At 37.1% G+C, this 19,879-nt stretch overlaps 1 protein-coding gene across 1 annotated transcript; it reads left to right on the forward strand.

Moving 5' to 3' along the window:
- Positions 1-14,804: 14,804 nt before the first annotated feature.
- LOC101297827 (cell number regulator 10-like) lies at positions 14,805-15,451 on the forward strand. The gene is made up of 2 exons (XM_004297787.1): positions 14,805-14,979; positions 15,089-15,451. Exons 1-2 carry the CDS (start codon positions 14,805-14,807, stop codon positions 15,142-15,144), a joined length of 231 nt encoding a protein of 76 aa, XP_004297835.1. The 3' UTR covers positions 15,145-15,451.
- Positions 15,452-19,879: the final 4,428 nt, after the last annotated feature.

The raw sequence follows: 19,879 nt of genomic DNA on the forward strand, positions 1-19,879 counted from the left end.
GTCCCATGGTATGACCATACATGACGGTAATCGTATCATGTCTTCAGTTACATATGGTTGTTCCCCATTTCAAACATTAAGTAAAAAGTTTGAGAACTATGGATCATTGATGGATCTCATATTTTGTCATAAACGAAGGATTTTAACGTCTTTTCAAAATGAAGCATTAATCATACTGGCTCGAACCATTTCTGACCTAGTATCTTTAGCAACTGGTGGGATTTGTCGGAAGACTTCGCCAAAGATAACATTAAGAGATTTGTCGGAGGTGGGATTACCTTTACCTCCAAATGGTAAATTGACTTATGTTATATCTTTCAAAGTTTCATTAAGAGCTTCAAATGCACATCTATGCATCATTGGTGCCTCATGACAGATAATAGTTGATGATTTTCGTATTAACTCGGCTAGATCTGATTGTTTACTAATAGAGCATGTAGGAGTTTTCTCATAACCCAGTGAAATTTTGAACCTCGAGTGTACTGTTCTTCCACTAGGAAGTGTTGTTGCTACATTCCAGAAGTTGTTGTTGCCAATACAATATGGTTATTCCTTCTTAATGTTGCTAGTAATGCACGATATAAGTATGTTTTTCCAATACCTCCTGGACCATCAATGAAAAACATAGCATTTTCATTTCATTCAATAGCTATTATTATTGTGTTGTATGCAACAATCTTATTTTAGATGATGAACTGAGTTGTAGACTTGTAGACTTGTAGTCTTGTAGGGGAGTAATAATTGAAGCTTCATCTTATATTAGCCTTGCGAGTGTCGAGCCTGCGTTATAATTTCCTGTCATTTGTGGCAAAGCATAATTTAGAAACCCATGTACATATCGTGTGCAAAATTGTACTATATGGGGAAAATACTGTATAGGCCTTATGATCTAAAGTCAACATCTGTTCAGTACTTATGGTTTTATTTAAATCTGAATAGTCCTTAAAATCACGATATTAGCTTTGTACCATTAACCATCATCAAGACGAATATTTTTTTTTAGAGGAAAGTGGAGTCGAACTCCTTTGATTTCAATCATATGACCTTACTAGATCAAGCCAGCAGAATATCCAAATACAAACTCCATATTACATGGCGATGCTCACTCGACCAATGGGACAAGTGGGAGCAAAACTCCAAACAAGTCCAACGGCTGGTCAACCGGGAGCAAAACTTCGATACAACTCAAAGAGCCTACAAAACTACAAAGAAAAACTAACTAAAAAAAAACTAATGTCCACAAGAGGACTTTATTTTGGCCTAGAAAGCAATAACCTACATAACTGATCAAAGTACCCCAGCTCAATAAATCGAGACCTAAAACCATTTCGATGTACCTTTCCATCAACAAAGGGGGCATACTCTTTGATAAGGTTACGTAAGGATCTGTCACCCCTCTCCTTAGAGCCCGACGCAGGCCCAAACCAAATGAAAAAAGAGAAAAGAAAAGCGGAAAGCCAAGGGCTCAGCCTACTAAACTACATAACCGCAACCCAGCTGACTAAGGCCCAAAGGCCTAACCAATCTCATCCCCTCTCCCGTTGAGTTTAGTCTGGTGACAAACTTCCCGGCGGCCACCGATTCAGTCTGGTGGCTTTTCGGCCTTGGGACCCCCCTATAGATTTCGCTGCATGTCGCCGTCGTTAAGCACAAAGGGCTAAAACCTCCACCTAGGCTATGCCAATTCAATCACAACACCCCGATCCAATCTCCTTTAATCGAGGGCACCTCCATCAAGTAGATACTCAGAAACTACACTCCGTAGCCGATTGGAGACTTGAAACCAGATCTCAGTTGTCTCTAGTCTAAGCCGCTGTTGGCTCAAAAATCGTCTCGGCCACCTGTCAATGGACCGAGGGCTTCTTTGGGCTACACGTGTCCTTCTGGCTTGGTGACGTGTGCGATGGCGTGCCAACTCGCGGCCAAGAGGCCAAGCGAGGTTTTGTTCTGATCTGTAGATGTGCTGCCCTGACTTCGGATCAGTCGACTGTGGGCCGAGGAAGGATCTATCTCGGCCGCAGGGTTCTCTCTGCCTTGGATGCAAAGACTTTAACACGGATCGGCCGGTAAGCCGATATTGGTGCTATGTGACTAGGTGAATGTTGTGATGGGGCAAATGCAAGAATGTAAAGTGCAGCAAATAAAATGCAAGAAACTTAAAGATAACGTAAAGAACACAAATGTAGATTGCAGGAACGATAATGCGGAAAAGTAACGAACAGTAAGATAAATTGCAAGTATGTAAAGAACGATAATGTAAATCGCGGCAAAGATAGACAAGTACCAGTAAATAAAAATGATAAGATAGACACTGAAGAATTGATATGTGTGATGTTGAGAAGCTGAATTGTATTAAGATAAAAATGTGTAATCGCGTAGAGCGTTTGGTCGAGGACCTCTAACAAAGAATTCTAAGGTCCTTTTTATAGCGAAGTAAAATAAAGAAAACGTAATCCCAACTTTAAACACAGGGATGAATTACAGGTAAATCATGGATTAAATTGTAATAAAGCTCATTCACTCTGACACAAGTTTGGTAACTGTAGTGACGTCTCCCTTGAAAGCGCTATCTTTGAGATTGAGATTGTAGTAACGTCATTCCCACAATAAAACTCATTCAACCTGATTGCAACCATTTTGGTAACTATGGTGACGTCTCCCTTGAAGGCGTCATCTTTGACCATAATTTAGCTTGTAAATATCAATCAGTCGACCTCGTATGACTTTGATAGGATATAACATTTATTCTTCTTATCTAGCCGCTGCAACTCACAAATAGCCGCAGTTAAATAAGGGCGTCTGCAGCTCAACAGCCAAGGTGACCGCGGCTCAAACAAAGGCGTCCGCGGCTCAACATAGGATGACCGCGGCTCAACATAAGGCGTCCGCGGCTCAACATAAGATATTTGCAGCTCAACATAGGGTGTCCGCGGCTCAACAAAGAGTGTCCGCGGCTCAACAAAGGTGACCGCGGCTCAACATAAGGTCTCTGCGGCTCAACGGCCGAGGCTCAAAACACCAATAGCCGCGGTCATCATCTCTGTTAATAACTGGATGAGTCACGATATTTACTCATTAATGGCCGCAGTCACTAATGGACCCGTCCATTTGGTCTGCCACATGGTTCGTGCCAAATATAGGTTCAAACAGCCGTGCCCGCAACCAAGAAAGAAAGACCCCCCCAGACCCGCCCCAACGCCAATCTCACTAGCCCAAACCGCAACACCCACTGAACTCGAAGCCATCACCAGAGTGAGACCCGGAGGCCTCCCTTATGCACTGGAAACGCGACGCCGGAAGGCGTCCTAGCTGGGAGCGATGTAGTAAGTCTTGCCACCACCTTGCTCGCAAAACCCTAGCGAGGGTTTTGGTCTTTCTCCTGGAGCTAACGGAAGTGTATTATGTAATCATCAAGACGAAAATATTGTTTTTAAAATCCATTGCTAAAATGAAATAAAGGAACAATGAATGTAATGATTAAAACAATTAGTCATGAACCAAACTTAAATTATAATATGTTTGTCTTCCTAACTGCACACAATTAACATTGATCAACACACAATTATTTAGTTTTCTCTCATTATTATTAGTGTTGTTTTTTTTTTTTTAAATGTAATTTTCTCTAATGCAAAACGTATAACTTTGACCAAAAATACTGAGTAGAAAACAGAAAGAAAGACAAAAACTGAGGGTCAAAACTGAAATAAAAATAAAAATAGAGGGATAAATCTTAAATAAAAACACTGAGAGGTAAAACTGAAATAAAAAAAATGGAATGACAGAAGTCTCAGAACTCATATAAAGGACAAACTTAAAAGAAAGAGCACTGTTGATGTAAACAGTAACCCCCCTCTGGCCCTCTCTGTTCACTGCTCCAATTTAGCATCTGATATAGCAGATCACCAGAACTAGTGTGATCTAGTGATGGCTCTTTAGGAGCAATGAAGCATGTGTACAATGTATATGCACGCATATAGATTCTTTTGCCAATTGGAAGTTGGAAGTAGAGAAGTACTGAGTGGCACCAAGGTCTAGATGAATCAGGATCTGAGACTATTGAGGAGTTGTTCTCTACAGTGGAAGGCACAATTGGACAGAGACACTGGTTTCGATCAGTGGAATTTGCTGATTAATTAAGTTGGGTGTACGCAGCTAGATCGATCCATTTTGCCCCAACACTAGCTAGCTCCTCGATCGTTATTTTTTCTGTGGGTGATTGGATGACGTTGGAACATACATTTTTATCCTTTGTGTGTTCCCCCACTATGGAAGTAAGCTCTCCTCCTGAAAAGTTAGATTAGCCTTGAGCCAAAGGTTGCCCATAACTTGGGGTCATTCATTCGTGCCAATAATGCAATGGGAATCGATAGTGTTGGGGCTGTCCTTTCGATCAAAGAGGAGTGCAGGGCTGTCTATATGAAGATTCTGGGGCTGGCCTGGAGATGGAATCGAATGACACATGAGGTCAACTGGTGTTTGTTTGGGGCTCAATATCTTAGAACTGTTCAGGTACTTTTAGGGTATGATAAAGTGAAATGAGAATCTTACATGACTGTACCTGAGAAGTATCTGGATCGATTAAGGTCAGGAGACCCTAGTCTTTGGGATGGAATAAGAAGGATCTGTGGCCTTTTCGACAAAAGAGAGAAGGTCTGGCATGGGTTTCACTTAATTTTTGATAATTTTGTTGGACAAATTATAATTTTAGAAGTAATTATTCATGGATTAAATAAACAAAATGGGTTGGAGAGTAGCGGTTTTGTCTCATGTTGGATCTGTATGGTGGGAGAATCGCTCAACCTAAACTGCTAAACACTACCTGTTGGGCTAATTAGTGGAGCATGACAAATACAAAGTCACAAACTCAGACACAATTCACCCACAATGAAAGAAACCTATAATTTTGACGCCTTTTCTTTATATCTTTTTGAACTGTGTAGAAGAAATCCTCAGTGGCAGAGCTAAGTGCAAGTTTGCCCAAAATTATCCAATCTAGTAGAAAAAGCAGCAATATCATGGCATGGCTTGAGTACCTAATTCTTGCAATATTGTAAGCTCAGCAAACAACGACCACACTAATTGCATAGTTCAATCAGCGGTGAGCAATGACATTGCTAGTGACATAGTATATATTAACACGCATATTGCAATATTTCTCATGACTTTTGGTACTACTTAAGGATTACTACACAAATCGAAACATAGAAAATAGGTGAAAATAGTGTTTTAAGCATATACGTACACACTATGATAATATTCAGACACTGAAATCTTATATATGTATTTATATTGCGGTGAGCAAGTTCGTAAGATAGATTAACTATGCAACCTAATATTGTTGAAAGCTAGATTTTGACATTATCTATGATAGTCGGTAAGTCATAACTTGGTTGGTTAAGGCGTTTAACTAACAATTTTGAGGTCATGGATTCAAACATCATTGACATATGTATGGTGTGTGAGTTATTAATAAAATATTTTTTATTTTATTGTAGAAAAGACATTATCTGTGGCATTAGAGTCAAAAATTGGTTTTTGCTCCCATAGTCAAAAGAAAATTTAACATATTCTAGCTAGCTATCTGTGATTGCTCTAGTTTGAGTGTTCACTTTCCAGGGGAGGATCAAATGGAGAGATCACCGATACGAATTTGGTAACAAGGCCTTTCTAGGTCACCTTTCCATTTGAAATTACTTTAAGGTAACCCTAGGGCCTTAATGCACCCCCCACTGATACCCGAGAACAACTTTTCCATGTAATCTTTAATCATTCAAATTCCCATTAAGGTTGGTGGTTGCTCTTATTTTCTTTACTCTTCGTTTAGCTTTTTTGTGCTTACATTGATCCCTAGCTGAGTTTACTATTTAGGTACACTACTGTGTCACAAGTGGTGCATATATGCGTAGTCTATTATATTTGTATGGATCAAAGAAATTAGTTAAAGCGTTCATTAATTGCTCGTGGATGCACACGATGACCTATCTCCAGTGGTTGACAATCACAGACTCCATAGAAGTGGATTTAATCGATAATTTCTTGCATGCGTGGAGTTGTATGTTGGAGAAGAGAGATCATATGCACATAGAAAAGTTATAAATAAAATATAACTTACTGTGGGTAGGTACTTAATTGTATTGAGACTTTTTGTGATTAAAACTCAATACTTTAAAGGTGGTTGAGTTGAGACAATATCGGTACAAGGATGATCCAGAGGCCACGTTTGTCGTTGTTTGACATTGTAGAAGTTATTTAACAATAACTAGCTCAAAAATCCAAAAAAATCATGGTAACTTTGAAGATCTAAGATCCCTTGCCATATTATGACATATTGACATAAAATAGCTATAGAACTAAAGCCTAAAGGGTATTCACTTGGTATCTAGGAAATTGAATAACAGAGAGGCGAGGTTCCTCCTTATCCTAAAGTACTACTTGCAACCAAATTTGGAACTTGAAGATCGAGCTGATGAGTAGTATTAGAATAGAACTAGAAAAGCAATACTTCATAAACCTACTGAATGAATCATCGACATGGTTGTCGACATGCGTTCCCTTTCAGCTGATGAAGACTACTCGTATATCTTGATCACCAAATGCGGATCGTTCGGACATTCGGAGTTGCCTGTAGTTAGTCATCTCTGACGTCTCACGCATTCACGCCAGTACTTGATGGGATAGCCCTAAATTCTTCTGTCAACTTGGTCCAAGCATCATGGAGAGACGACTACAATCAAAACCAGAATCCATATATATGTCGTGCCAATGCGACAATATGCAAGATTTTTCTCCATCTAATTTACAATATGATCTCTTCGTTCTAGGGTTTATTCTTACACATAGTATTCCAGAGTAAGAAGAAAGAATAATTGACATAACTTATTTTGTAAAGTACGCACGACTCTTTATGGATCATGAGTGAAAACTAAGATCGACATATTTGAAATAAGCTTTGTAAAGTACCACTCTATCAACTCACAACACATCATTTTAATTTATTTGACAAATTGTAGTGAACATATATTATACTATATTATATTATCAGGACCTTTCCAATAAGAGATCCCTTTTTTTGTTCATTTATGGATAGATCATTTGACGAACTTTTCGATCAGAAAATCAAATCTCCACCGTTCAGTTCGTTAGGCTATATGAGTAGATCACTTCTGCAAATTTTCAAAAAATTTGATGATCGTTAAGTCATCCAAATGAGGGATTTATTTTTAAAGATTTTGAACGGTGTAGGTTTGACATAAGTGTTAAGTTTTTTGTTTTAATCTCAGTCATCCAAGCTCATTAAAAAACAGATCTAATGGTGTGGGTCTATCCCTATAAATGAATAAAAAAATAGATACCTTATTGGAAGGGCCCTGATTATATACATATATATATATATATATATATATAAAAACAGCCATTCTCGGCTGCGGACATCCGCACCAACGGTTTTGGTGCGGATTTCCATTTTTGCACCACTTTCCAATCAAATTTCCTCATCTCCACCGTTTAGTATCTAGATAATATTGTGTAGATCATCTCTGCAAAATTTCAGCCAATTTGGTGATCGTTAAGACCCTCAAACTCGAGTTTTTCTGGTATGAACACAACCGGACAAAATTCAGTCCGTCCATTTGTTTTTCGAGTTTGAGGGCCTTAACGATCACCAAATTGGTTGAAATTTTGTAGAGATGATTTACACAATATTATCTAGATACTAGACGGTAGAGATGAGGAAATTCGATCGAAAAGTGGTGCAAAAATGGAAATCCGCACCAAAAAATTGGTGCGGACATCCGCAACTGAGAAAATCCGTATATATATATATTAATAGGCACGTACATGAAAAATGTTAAGCAGTACAAAAATCAAAACAAATCAACTTTTCTGATCAGAACATGAAATTCATTAAGCCACCGGCCGACGGGCAAAGAAAAACAGAAAGAAAATGAAGAACTAAGACGAGCACCGGAAACAAACAAACTAGTCTAACAGAACTAAGCAAAATGATAAGAAAATGACTCGACTCAGTAGGATAATCGTACCGACCAATGGAAAAAGAAGAAATCAAAACTGGTCAGTGAGAAACATGGAAGTACAACTACATGGGAAAATCTTACAGAACCACTTAACTATATCTGAGTGTATCATATGTAAAAACTGATAGAGACAGTAGTGACAGTACTGGCTGGTTAGCAAGTGAGGAAAGAAGATCGAAAAATAGTGGATGTGACAAAGTTCTTGGTTGAATAGCTATACTCCTTGTTTATGTGGGTCTGTGTATTTGTTCACCTCTCATTTCTAAATGGGCAATTCTATTTCTGGACAAATTAATGGGGATCGGAATTTACATAATGGTTCGTTGCTTGAAATACAAGTGGATATATATCACCAATAATTGTATGCAACATCAGGCTAATGCCACCAACGTATAAGCAAATTTTACTGTAGTATACACTAAAAGAGTAAAACCCAATTAGGGAGTTCGATCGTCGCAGTATAAGAACTTTTGTATCTACTTTAGAAATTGGTAACGAAGCTTTCAGATGGCATTAGTAGCTAGTTAACAAAAGCTTACACTTATTGTAAGGAGGAGACAGATTAATCAAGATCGTTCTAATCACAAACCAACCATAGGCCAATTTTGTGCGCAGAGCTAGTACTGATTAGATAAGCTATTCATACGTTTCCAGAATACATGCATCAAAACATAAGCTTGAAATTATCGTGTAATGAAAGAAAGCTAGATATACGCCTGGCATCGAATTCTCAAGAGGCGAACTTCACAGCTTCTAGCTACCAGCTATATATGATTAAAATGAGGATTCTATAAGTCATGTGAAAGATAGAGAAAAGTATATACAAAACTAGAATGCCATGTTGTTTATGCATGTAATTCGGTTTCAATATAAGGGATTCATATAACTGACTTATAGATACGTGATACACATATCTGCATGGATTTTCTATATTTTGGGCATGCGAGGTTGATAAGAAAACATTACAAGTTTTGTCTGTATAATTTCCTTTTAACCATGCGTTAACCAAATACAAAGTTCGTTCGAATATAGAACTAAATTGATAAGAGGACATACCCTATTGGATCGATCTATTACGAAAGGCACAAAGCCACAATGCATATATATAAAGCAAACTAGGCAATCATCATCTGCTCCACAGAAAATGGATGGATTAAAATGATACGAATGTAGTGGTTTCTTGCCCTTTTTATATATGTACGTAGCAAGAACTGATACGAGTACGAGTACTAGTCCCTACAAGTTAGTGACACTATGCAACTGTCATGCATCAGCTAGCTAGCATGAAGATTTTAGAAGGAACTATATTCAGACAAGGGGGCCTCACGTTTTAAGTGGGAAACGATGAGCTCCAAAATTGTATTATCAGTTATAACTAACATAGGAGAGCTTGTAATGAGAACCTTATAATGACAACCAAGTGAAGACTTTCAAATGAATAGTTGGATTACATGCACATGGGAATTTAAAAATATTAATTAAAAGTTAAAACATTAATCTAACCGTTCATTTGAAAGTCCTCACTTAGTTCTCATAATAAAGTCATCATTAAAAGCCCTCCTTCACTAGCATACAAGAAAAGCTTAGAAAATCAAAGACCATTATACGTTTTATAGCTCTTGAGTGGAGGATTTTCACATATGAGACACCACGTACCGCCAAGCCAATAGCAGAAAAAGATGTTCAGGTCACTAAAATGAATGGGTTTGTCTACTTATTTAATAAGAGCTGAGTACAGATCAGATTTTGTTTTATGAAGAAGATATGCAAATATGCCAAAACTAGAGCCACCAAACATATGGTCATGGTTAGAAAGCTCTACAAATAATTTGATGTGAAATCAGATATGCACTTGCGTCATACAACACTTTGATTTATACTATTACAACAACAAGTGTTCTTCGATAGAATCATCATTAGAGTGTGTACTACTGTACTATACTCTATCGACCAGAAAGAAGTGTGGAATATGCTCGAGTCGAACCCCATTATAAACCTGTGAGTCTATGACACGGTTCCCGCACTACTAGCAAAAACACTAGACACAGATTTTTATCTGTGTGAAATAGGTCTTTCTCACATGGATATCAGTGTCCGAAGGCTGTTTCTCACAATGCAATCACGGATTTCTTATCCGTGCTCTCCCGAGGGGGGGCTAATGCTTATTACTCACGGTTAATAAAGTCTATATGAATTGTAGACGTGGACCCCATTATCTATTATAAACACGTAATTAATTTATTAAATGTTCAGTGTGAACAAAGTTCTAATTCACACAGATATCTGTGTTCATAGTAGACACTAACTGACACTGAAATCTGTGTGAAAGAGTAAATATTACTAAAAAAAAATGTAGTGTCTAGACCCATGGCCTAGCATGTTATCCTACTTGTATGTTATGTCATGGTTCTCATCACACTATCATCTTGTACATCATCCATCATAGACCATGGTCATGCCTCTCATCAAATACCATCATCCAGCTGGTACCATCATACACCCTGGTTAGCTGCTCTAGATGCCATGACTCCCTGGAAACATCTTTTATTGCTGATTATGATAATAAACAGCATGAATACTTCATAAAGAACTGAAAGTGTAGCGAGCAAGGTGGATATTAACCGGATATGAACACTTAAGATGATTAATAGATAGTATATTACCTATAATTGGCTGGGGTTTCTTCAAGTCCCTATCCTCATCAATCAGATCTGTGTCATCGTCTCATAGATCAATCTGCAACTCCAATGGAGTTTTTGAAGGCTTTTTATGGCAAAACACAGAGGTGGTCTGCAAGGAAACCCAAGTTACACTACCAATGCAAATTAATCGTTAATCTCACAATATAAACATGCAAATTCTGGAAATTTTGACAACGATTAGGTGCATATATTTCACAATGAAGACATCTAAAGCAATCCACCACAAACCAATAGAACCAAGAAGCAAGAACCACAAAGCAAATTATTCAAGATCCAATAACAAATTGAACATAAAGTATAAGGAAAATGGATCAAAGAATAAACCTGAATCGATCTACTTTTTTTTAGATCTGAGATCGAATCTGGGTTCAAGAAACGAATAGGAGATCGAGAACAGAGGAACGAATAGAGGAACAAAGTGGAAGACTCTCCTTCCTCACCGAACAGAGGAACAAATAGGAGATCGAGAACCTGTAAACCCCAAAGGAAAGAAATGAAGACGAATGATTTGATGGCCGGATTGGGTACTTGGGTGGAGATATAAGATTTCAATGAAATCTGTCACAGATTTTCGTATAGAAAGAGCACAACTCTCACATATTTCTGTGTGAAATACTTTTACAGTTGTTACAGATGTTTGTGGGAATTGAAGCAAGTGGTCATTCAAATTGTTTCAGAGGGAATTTCAATATTTGAATTTGTTTGTCACAGATTGCTGTGTCTGATATTTTTCTTACACGGATGTCTGTGTCTTTTACTTCGCACGGTTATATGTGTGTGTACAATTCTCACATTAATATGTAGCCAAAAGATATTTGTCACAGACAACTGTCACTATTTAATCCATATAACATAAAAATGTTAGTTTTGAAATAAACTAATATTTATTACGTACATAAATCTGTGCATATTGAGTTATTCACATATAACCGTATGAATAGATAGTTAAACTCTCACAGACTTCTGTGCCTAATGATTTTTCACACGGATTTTAGTTACTTTTGTCATTACATGAGTTCTTGTGGGACCAATCATGATCATTTCACACGATTTTATGTGCGAAATTGTTTTTTACACAAATGTCTGTGCTCTAAAATAATCCGTGTGTGTTAAATCTGTGTGAGTTGTATTTTTTCTAGTAGTGCCGCGCTGAGATAATTTAGGTCTCGTATACGTAGAAAGGGGATAAAATGAAGGCAAAAACCTTGGCTCACCAGCTATGATTAGCTAGGGCTAATCACAGTCATTAAATTCTGATTCCTTACATTCAACAAACAACCATGGCTTATTAGCTTTTGATTCTGAGCAGTACTGCAAATTTGCAGATGGTGCATACATGTTTTAGTGGTGATTTCAATGTTCATGAGCCCAGTTCAGTACGTATCTGAACAATTGAACAGATATACGAACAATATATAAAGTTGCATCATCTATTATATATAAAAGACTTAAATATAAGGAAGAAGTTATTAGCGTCTTTAATTTCCAAAAATATGAAGCAAATTTATATAGGGAAGACTCAAAGATTAAACACATGAAGTTTTTCCATGAAGAAATTAATGAAGACGTCAAAGGTTTTAGACTGTACTCATTTATTTTCACAACTCATTCATCTCTGTCCTTTAGAGGCGTTTTCTCCTTTTCTGTTTTGTCTATTTTTTCTTGAGGCCAAATACCAGAACTCCAGAAGCTCCTTCAGTTACGGAATTCCCGATTTTGTTTCAGAAGGTGAAAATATGAACATTTCTGCAGGCTATCGTCAGACACATTCCCAATGGTCGAGTGGGCTTTTTAGCTGTGGAGGACTAGACTGTGAAACATGTAAGAGATTATATGCCGATCCCCAATGCCCTCGTATAATTGCGGCAATTGTTTGTTAAATTTCTAAGCTAGCTTTTGGTGTTGAGCTAGGTTGCTTAACATACTGGTTCCCATGTGTCACATTCGGCAAAATTGCAGAGATTTTGGATGAAGGAGAATTCAGTGAGTGTGACAAAATTCCAAAAGTTTTCCCCTATTTTCATTTCTTCCCTTTCCCAGTACTATCCAATTACTAACGGATCGAACTGCTAAGTAGTTTCATCGACCTGTGTTGCTATTTGTTTTTAGATAAATATATGTGGAGATAAGGTGCTCGACGAATTGCCCCAGAAATACCAAAACTTCATTTGAATATGTGTTTCGTTTGCAAATTTTATAGAAATTCCATTATGTTTGATTAGATGTTTATAGTTTTACTAATCGGATCTCCATACTTCTTTTGTGGTCAGAATGCTTATGCCACGGCTTTTGGTATGGATGCTTGCATTGGCTTTACGCATTCTCATACAGAAAGAAATTAAGACAGAAATATGGATTGCCTGAGGAGCCTTGTTGGGAATGTTGTGTTCATTTATGCTGCGCTACATGTGCCCTTTGCCAAGAATACGCTTAGCTCAAAGCAAGAGGCATGGAACCCTCTAAAGGTAAATTTCTAAACTAAATCCTATTTGATCTATAGCATTCTTAGTATAATCATGTAGATATTGAATAATGGTTCGTGATTATCAATTTGGTGACACTGAAAATGCAGGTTGGATCGAAGCATCAGCTACTTCAGCTCCACACCCTCCTTCCATGTCCAAATGACCTCCAATACTTTGCAGATTCTGGCGAGTCATGCGTTTTCAAAAACACAGCCGCTTTATAGGAACCGATCTACAGCTTTCGGTATCGTTATGTAACTCTTGTTTCCGATGTGAGTTTTCATTCTAAGATTTGCACTTTGTTAATCAAAAGGACTCAAATTGATCATCTCATCAAGAAATTCATTTGCACAGTACCAATATTGCTCACTGCTTTTTTTTTTGTACCACTAATTTTAGGAAGCTATTTTCAGTTAACTCTGTCTATTTAAGTAAATCGACATTTAGCTAGGTTCATGTAAAACTAATTTAACCGGCTAGCCATGTGCAAGTGACCACTAACTGACCAAGAAATTCATGCTTAAACAAGATAAGATTCACATATGATAGAGGGAATTATTTTTATAAAGATGTATTTTGTTTTCAATCCTTGAATGTAAATATAAAGGTTTGAGCAAAATTTACGTTAATCTGCTTTGAATTGGGCCGGCCTTCTAACAAAATTATCATTTTTCTCTGATTCGTTTTTGGTTCAAGTCATCAATCTCTTCTACAAGCTACCTTGGCTGTTTGCCAGTGTCGTTTCTTGAAGACTTTTCTGGTTGTCCAGAGTGTGGGATGACATTATTAATCTTTTCAAACAAACAATAAGTTGGGGGAAAATGTAGGCATGGGCGTCTGGACCCGAAGGACTGAAAGCAAATACAATTAGTATATATTTCATAATCGAATTGAAGTTGATAATAACATGGCCTAACATTAGAAACAATTAGTCTATTTCATAATGAGCGAAGTTTCCAAGACTCTAATTTGAACATTAGGGTTGGATTTGGTAGTATATAGCAATCTCTGAATCTCTTAATCTACATCAGTTCACAAATACTAGGTAGTCTTCTTTTCTGCATATTGTGGAAATATGAGTATCGATTCAAACCAAGAAGAAAGGCTTGTTGATTATGCCCTTCAGTCCAAATGGACGAGTGGTCTTTGTAACTGTGGAGGAAATGCTACTACATGTATGATCAACTCAAAGCAAGATTTCGCTGTTGTTAATTTCAATTTAGATTTAGTCATTTAACCTGCTTTTTAATTTCAAAGAAACTAGTATCTTCAAGAAATTGCTCTTGTGGTGCAGGTTGCATAACATGTTTTTTCCCATGCATCACTTTTGGCCAAATTGCAGAAACTGTGGACGAAGGACGTACTTGTAAGTGTGATCTTAATGTTGAAGATCGATTTTAGTTAGTTTTCCGGAATGTGAACCCTAGCGTCTTACAAGTTACATTTATATATTTTGCGCCTAAACGTATTGTCAACTATTTTCTGGGGATAAATGCTGTATTTCTATATGTCTAAGTTAATTCGAATGTATGCCAATACTGATGGGAGCTTTGATTTTCCATATTTTAGCATGCTTTGCCCATAGCATAGTGTATGGGTTGTTGATGACGGTTCAGTGCCATTGGGTGTACTCATGCTTGTACAGAAACAAATTGCGCAAGAATTTTGGTTTGGCTGAGGAGCCTTGTTGTGATTGTCTTGTTAACTACTGCTGCGAGCCTTGTGCCCTTTGCCAAGAGCATGCTGAGCTCAAATCAAGAGGCTTCAACCCCTCCATAGGTAAAATCCTATATAAACATATTTAGTAATGATATAGAAGCTGATAATGGTTATCATCATGATGATCTTGGTGCTACTAACACCTTGTATTCTGTGTGTGTATATATAGGTTGGATTGGACCGCCAACTTCTCCTCCGGATATGCCTCCTTCCATGTTCAAATGATCTCCTGTTCCGACCAACGTACTTGGCAGACTATCGATAGTACTGTTCCGACAAATGTTTTCCCGTCTTTTGACTCATCAATTAGAAGAACAACGTGTGTATGGGTGATGGATGGTGTATGCTTTATTTTCAGTGTGTTTTCAATTAGAAATTGGACCTCCAACTTGAAGAGCTGATGAAAAGATCATGTGTTTAATTTTCTTTTATTTCCAGAGTCTAGACCATCATATCGCAATAAAGTGGTAATGCAATGCAATGCAATTCCGTTTACTAATCAAGAATCGCCGGGCAATTTTGAAGTTTTCTGTTATAATTAATGAAAAACTTCGATCAATACATGCTATCATTTTCTTAACAATGCTATTCACATACATGGTGATTTTCATCTCCAACCCATTCGAATTCCAATGATCACCGCCAATTTCTGCTGCTCCAGAGATGCTTCCTTCTATGATCAAGTGATCGATCTGCTAGCCGGCCATCTAGGATATGTTTCAAATTACATATAACAAGCAAGGAAAATATAGTCATGTTGTATACGTACTTATTATTGCAGTTTTGAATTAAACCAAAAGGTACCTGCACGTTTCTTTCTTTTTAATGGAACAAATTTACTTTCAAATAAGCATTGGAGCTTAGAGGGAAAAAGATGAAATGCCTATGATGACAATCATACATCCAACAACATCAAGCACTCAATTTCTTTCTTATTAACCAATGGAGCAAGTCTAAATAATAAGCACACAAGTACATAAAAAAAAAATGCAGCAATCCAAGGAAGAAAAAATAATATAATTAAATTCAGTTTACCCCCCTTAAATTTTAGGTCTAAAATCAGTTCGATACCTCAATTTTTTTTTAATCAAAATCATCCCTATACTTTTAAGGGAGCCCTTCTAATGAGGACTTTTAAATTGAGGACTTGTTGAGGACTTTTCAGTTTATGGTTTAAAAGATCTATTTTTAAATCACATTTTGTCATCTTATCCGTTCAGTTTTTAGGTCTATATGAGCTGATCATTTTTATAAATTTTCAGCTAAACTAGTGTTCGTTAAGGTACTAAACTAGATCAAATTAATAGATTAACCAAATATGTTAAATATGAACCGTTCAAATTCATAATTGTTAAATCACACTTAACGATTTTCAATATAGCTGAAAATTTGTAGAAATGATCAACTCATAAATACCTATAAACTAAACGGTCAAGATGCGAATATAAGATCAAAAAGTTGGATAAGTCGAAAAGTCCTCAACTAGTCCTCAACTTAAGATCGAGTCCTCATTAGAAAGGCTCTCATACTTTTAATTTCCATCATTCTAGTCTCAATTTAGAATTTGACTTCAACTATGACGTCACATGCTGACTTGTCACCGACAACATGGCCCGTTTTTAAACAAAATGTCCAAACTGTCCTTGACCTTGGTAAAAATTTCTGAAAATAATCAATAAAAATGCTTAAAATCTAGTTCTTCTGTCAGTTCATCTTCATCAATAAACCCCCAAATCCTCCATATTCTTCATAAACTGAAAATCTCTCTCTCTCAATAAACCCCCAAATCCTCCACCTTAATCCAATTCTTTCCCACTCTCTTCCCCCTCCAAATTTCTAAAATCTCTTCCAAAATCCTCCTTTGGCAAGCCCAAGAAGCTCAAGACCAACACCCCAAGCTCTTCAACTTTGCCGGCGACAAAGAAGACGCCGCGCCATCTTGCTCCTCATCATCCACATGCTAACTGTAGTCAACGAAAACCAGAAAATACAGAAAACTAGTATGTGTTGCAGAAAACCCGAACAGTAGATTTAATCCTTCACCCATCGTGCCGAATCTATCACTACTAATCTGGCCAACAGTCGGAGTCAGAAAATCCGACCGGAAACCACCAAGCCTAGTTTCGCACTGCCAAGACAATTCGAACATGACCACCTCGCCAATCAGAGGTCGCCGTAATCAAAATGATGAATCGGTGAACAAGATCCATTAGTCGTTGTAATTGGTGTACAAAATCGTGCTAATTTTCTTGAATTTCTTGCTACATTTTTGGTTTCTTTTGACTTCTGTTTTGGAATAATTAATGATTTGGTGTGTTTGGGTAATTTCAGACACTTGGGTGCTTATGAGTTTCCATGTTAGAATGGATATAATTGTTTAATATTCTGGGTTTTCATGTTAGATTGGATCTAATTTTCTCGGTTTTGGTTCTTTGTTCGGGTTCTTCAATGAAGAGTTTGGTCTACTCGAAGCCTTTTCAAACAAAATGTTGATAGAAAAAATCAGTTAGTCAAAGATAATTGTTGACCAAAATATGTGGCTACCTTGATGACACGTTATGGTGGTGAAGGTTCACCCTGAAGAATTTTCGACAATATTTTTAATTAATAATAATAAAACTAATTTACTTTATATGTGTGTTTTTAATTGTGACAATGTCTATTTTGCCTTTTTTGTGGGTCATACTGTCAGTGACAAGTCAGCATGTGACGTCATAGTTGAAGTCAAATTCTAAATTTGGACTAAAATGATGAAAATTGAAAGTGTAGGGATAATCCTGATTTAAAAAAAAAGTTGAGGTATCAAACTGATTTTTGACCTAAAATTTGAGAGAGTAAACTGAATTTAATCCAAAATAATAATAACAAAGACGCATATTGTTTTCAATTAATTCAAAAACACAACACCACAAGTAGAAAAATAACTTTCCAAACCATACATTTTGGTTGCAATGGCAAGCATAATCTGATGATAAGATAATAGTAGACAGGGGATTTTCCTAAACCAGAGTCTGCATAGCAAAAATGTTGTGGTCATAACTCATAAGCCCAAAATGAACTAAAGAGTATGAACTACAAGTTGGGAAAATCATGCTGCTTATGGACCTGAGGCTAGCTACGTTTTGCTCATGCGGTATATATCCATGTTGATCAAATGATCAGTTGATATGCGGTATATATCCATGTTGATCAATCATCAATGATCAAATAGACAATAAAATGTAGTGATATCACTATACCATTTTAGGTATGGTAATGCAAACAAATGAACGTGTACCTTATCATGGATACGGATGCCGCATTGTAAAGGAAGGGATGTGCTGGACTTTATGGAAGTCTTCTCCTCCTTCCTCAAGCTTACTACAGAATGGTTTAGGCATCCACGAAATCTCCAATATTAATTCCTTGAGGTGTCAGGTGTCTCAGCCCATCTGGAAGGGCCCTCAATTCTCTGCTGAAACTAATGACCAATTGGCAGAGACTAGGCATGGCTCCTTCCTCCACAAGATACTGAAGACGAGGAAAGCTTCCCTCGGAGAAATCCAAAACTTTTGCCTTTTCCTCGTACACATCACCCTTCAGTGCCGAAACTTTGATAGAGGATCCTACTTTTTCATGGCCTGCATAAACCTGAAACGAATAATATATCACAAGCCTGCTTCTATTTTATTTGGTCGAAGCAAATGTTCGATCTATTGTAGACGAACTTCCCGAAGATAATATCTGATAATCACAACTACAAAATGAGGACTATAAATAACAACTCTATCATCAGCTCTCTTCTCATTAAACGATTAACTAAACTTGTATATTAATTAGCTAGCTCCTCATTTTTCTTCACCAAATAGTAACTTGCAAGCACAAGATATGAACATTTTCAATCTGAATCGCCCCAAGCCGGAATGGTCCGTCCGCCTTTTTCATTGCTTAAACGACATCCCTACATGTAAGTAGTTATATACATCTCTCTATGTCCCATCTAATATGATTGATCATCAAGAAATTGATGATGAGCTATCTGATGTTATTATGTATTCGTTTAGGTTGCATAACATGCTTCCTCCCATGTATCACCTTCGGCCGAATTGCAGAGATTGTGGATGAAGGACAAAGTTGTAAGTACCGGCCGGGTCATATACTATTCTAAACACATAATCATATTTGTCTCATGTGTTATCTAAAATGTACGGACACTTCACACCAATAGAGTGTTGGAGTGTCTGTTACGTCTGACACAGCGACACGCATTACGTGTTAGCAAATGTTAACTTTTTTGACACGGTCTGTCACTTTAACCGACATACCATGTACAAAAAAAAAAAAAATTTCTAGATCAGTGGATCGACCATATATATACTTTGTTTCCAAATTATACCCATATATAAAGTACGTCAACAAAGAATGAAATGATGTTGAAGCCCAATTAGGGCTACATATATATTATTCTGGTCCTCTTCCAGCCTAATTAATGGACATTTGGTGTATTGGGATGAAATGATCAGCCCAATGTACACTTCTCTTTGCGGATGATATCATATAAAACATTGAATCTTACATTGAAACAAGTCAACAACCAATAACCCGGGGTCAAGAAGCTTCAACTCAGAAAACTGTTTCTATGATGGTATTCTTTGATCAAAGAAACAATATGATATTTTCTTGTTTGAATAAGCCCAAAATGTTAAAAATAAGCAAAAATTCAAACCACAATACCAAATGGAGCGATAACTCCATAAGACTGTCTAGGTACGTAACGAGAAAGAAAAAAAAAAAGTTATTAATTGTTGTATCTCTACTAATTGGAGCTTGTAATGGTGCTTAGCATGCTGTAACCAAGGCTGCGTGTACGGATTGTTGTTGATGGTGCAATGTCAATGGCTCTACTCGTTCATCTATAGAGAAAAACTGCGGAAAAAGTTCAGTTTGCCGGAACAACCGTGCTGCGATTGTTGCGTTCATT

The sequence above is a fragment of the Fragaria vesca genome, linkage group LG4 (genome assembly GCF_000184155.1).
Source record: "Fragaria vesca subsp. vesca linkage group LG4, FraVesHawaii_1.0, whole genome shotgun sequence".
In the NCBI taxonomy this organism is placed as follows: domain Eukaryota; kingdom Viridiplantae; phylum Streptophyta; class Magnoliopsida; order Rosales; family Rosaceae; genus Fragaria; species Fragaria vesca.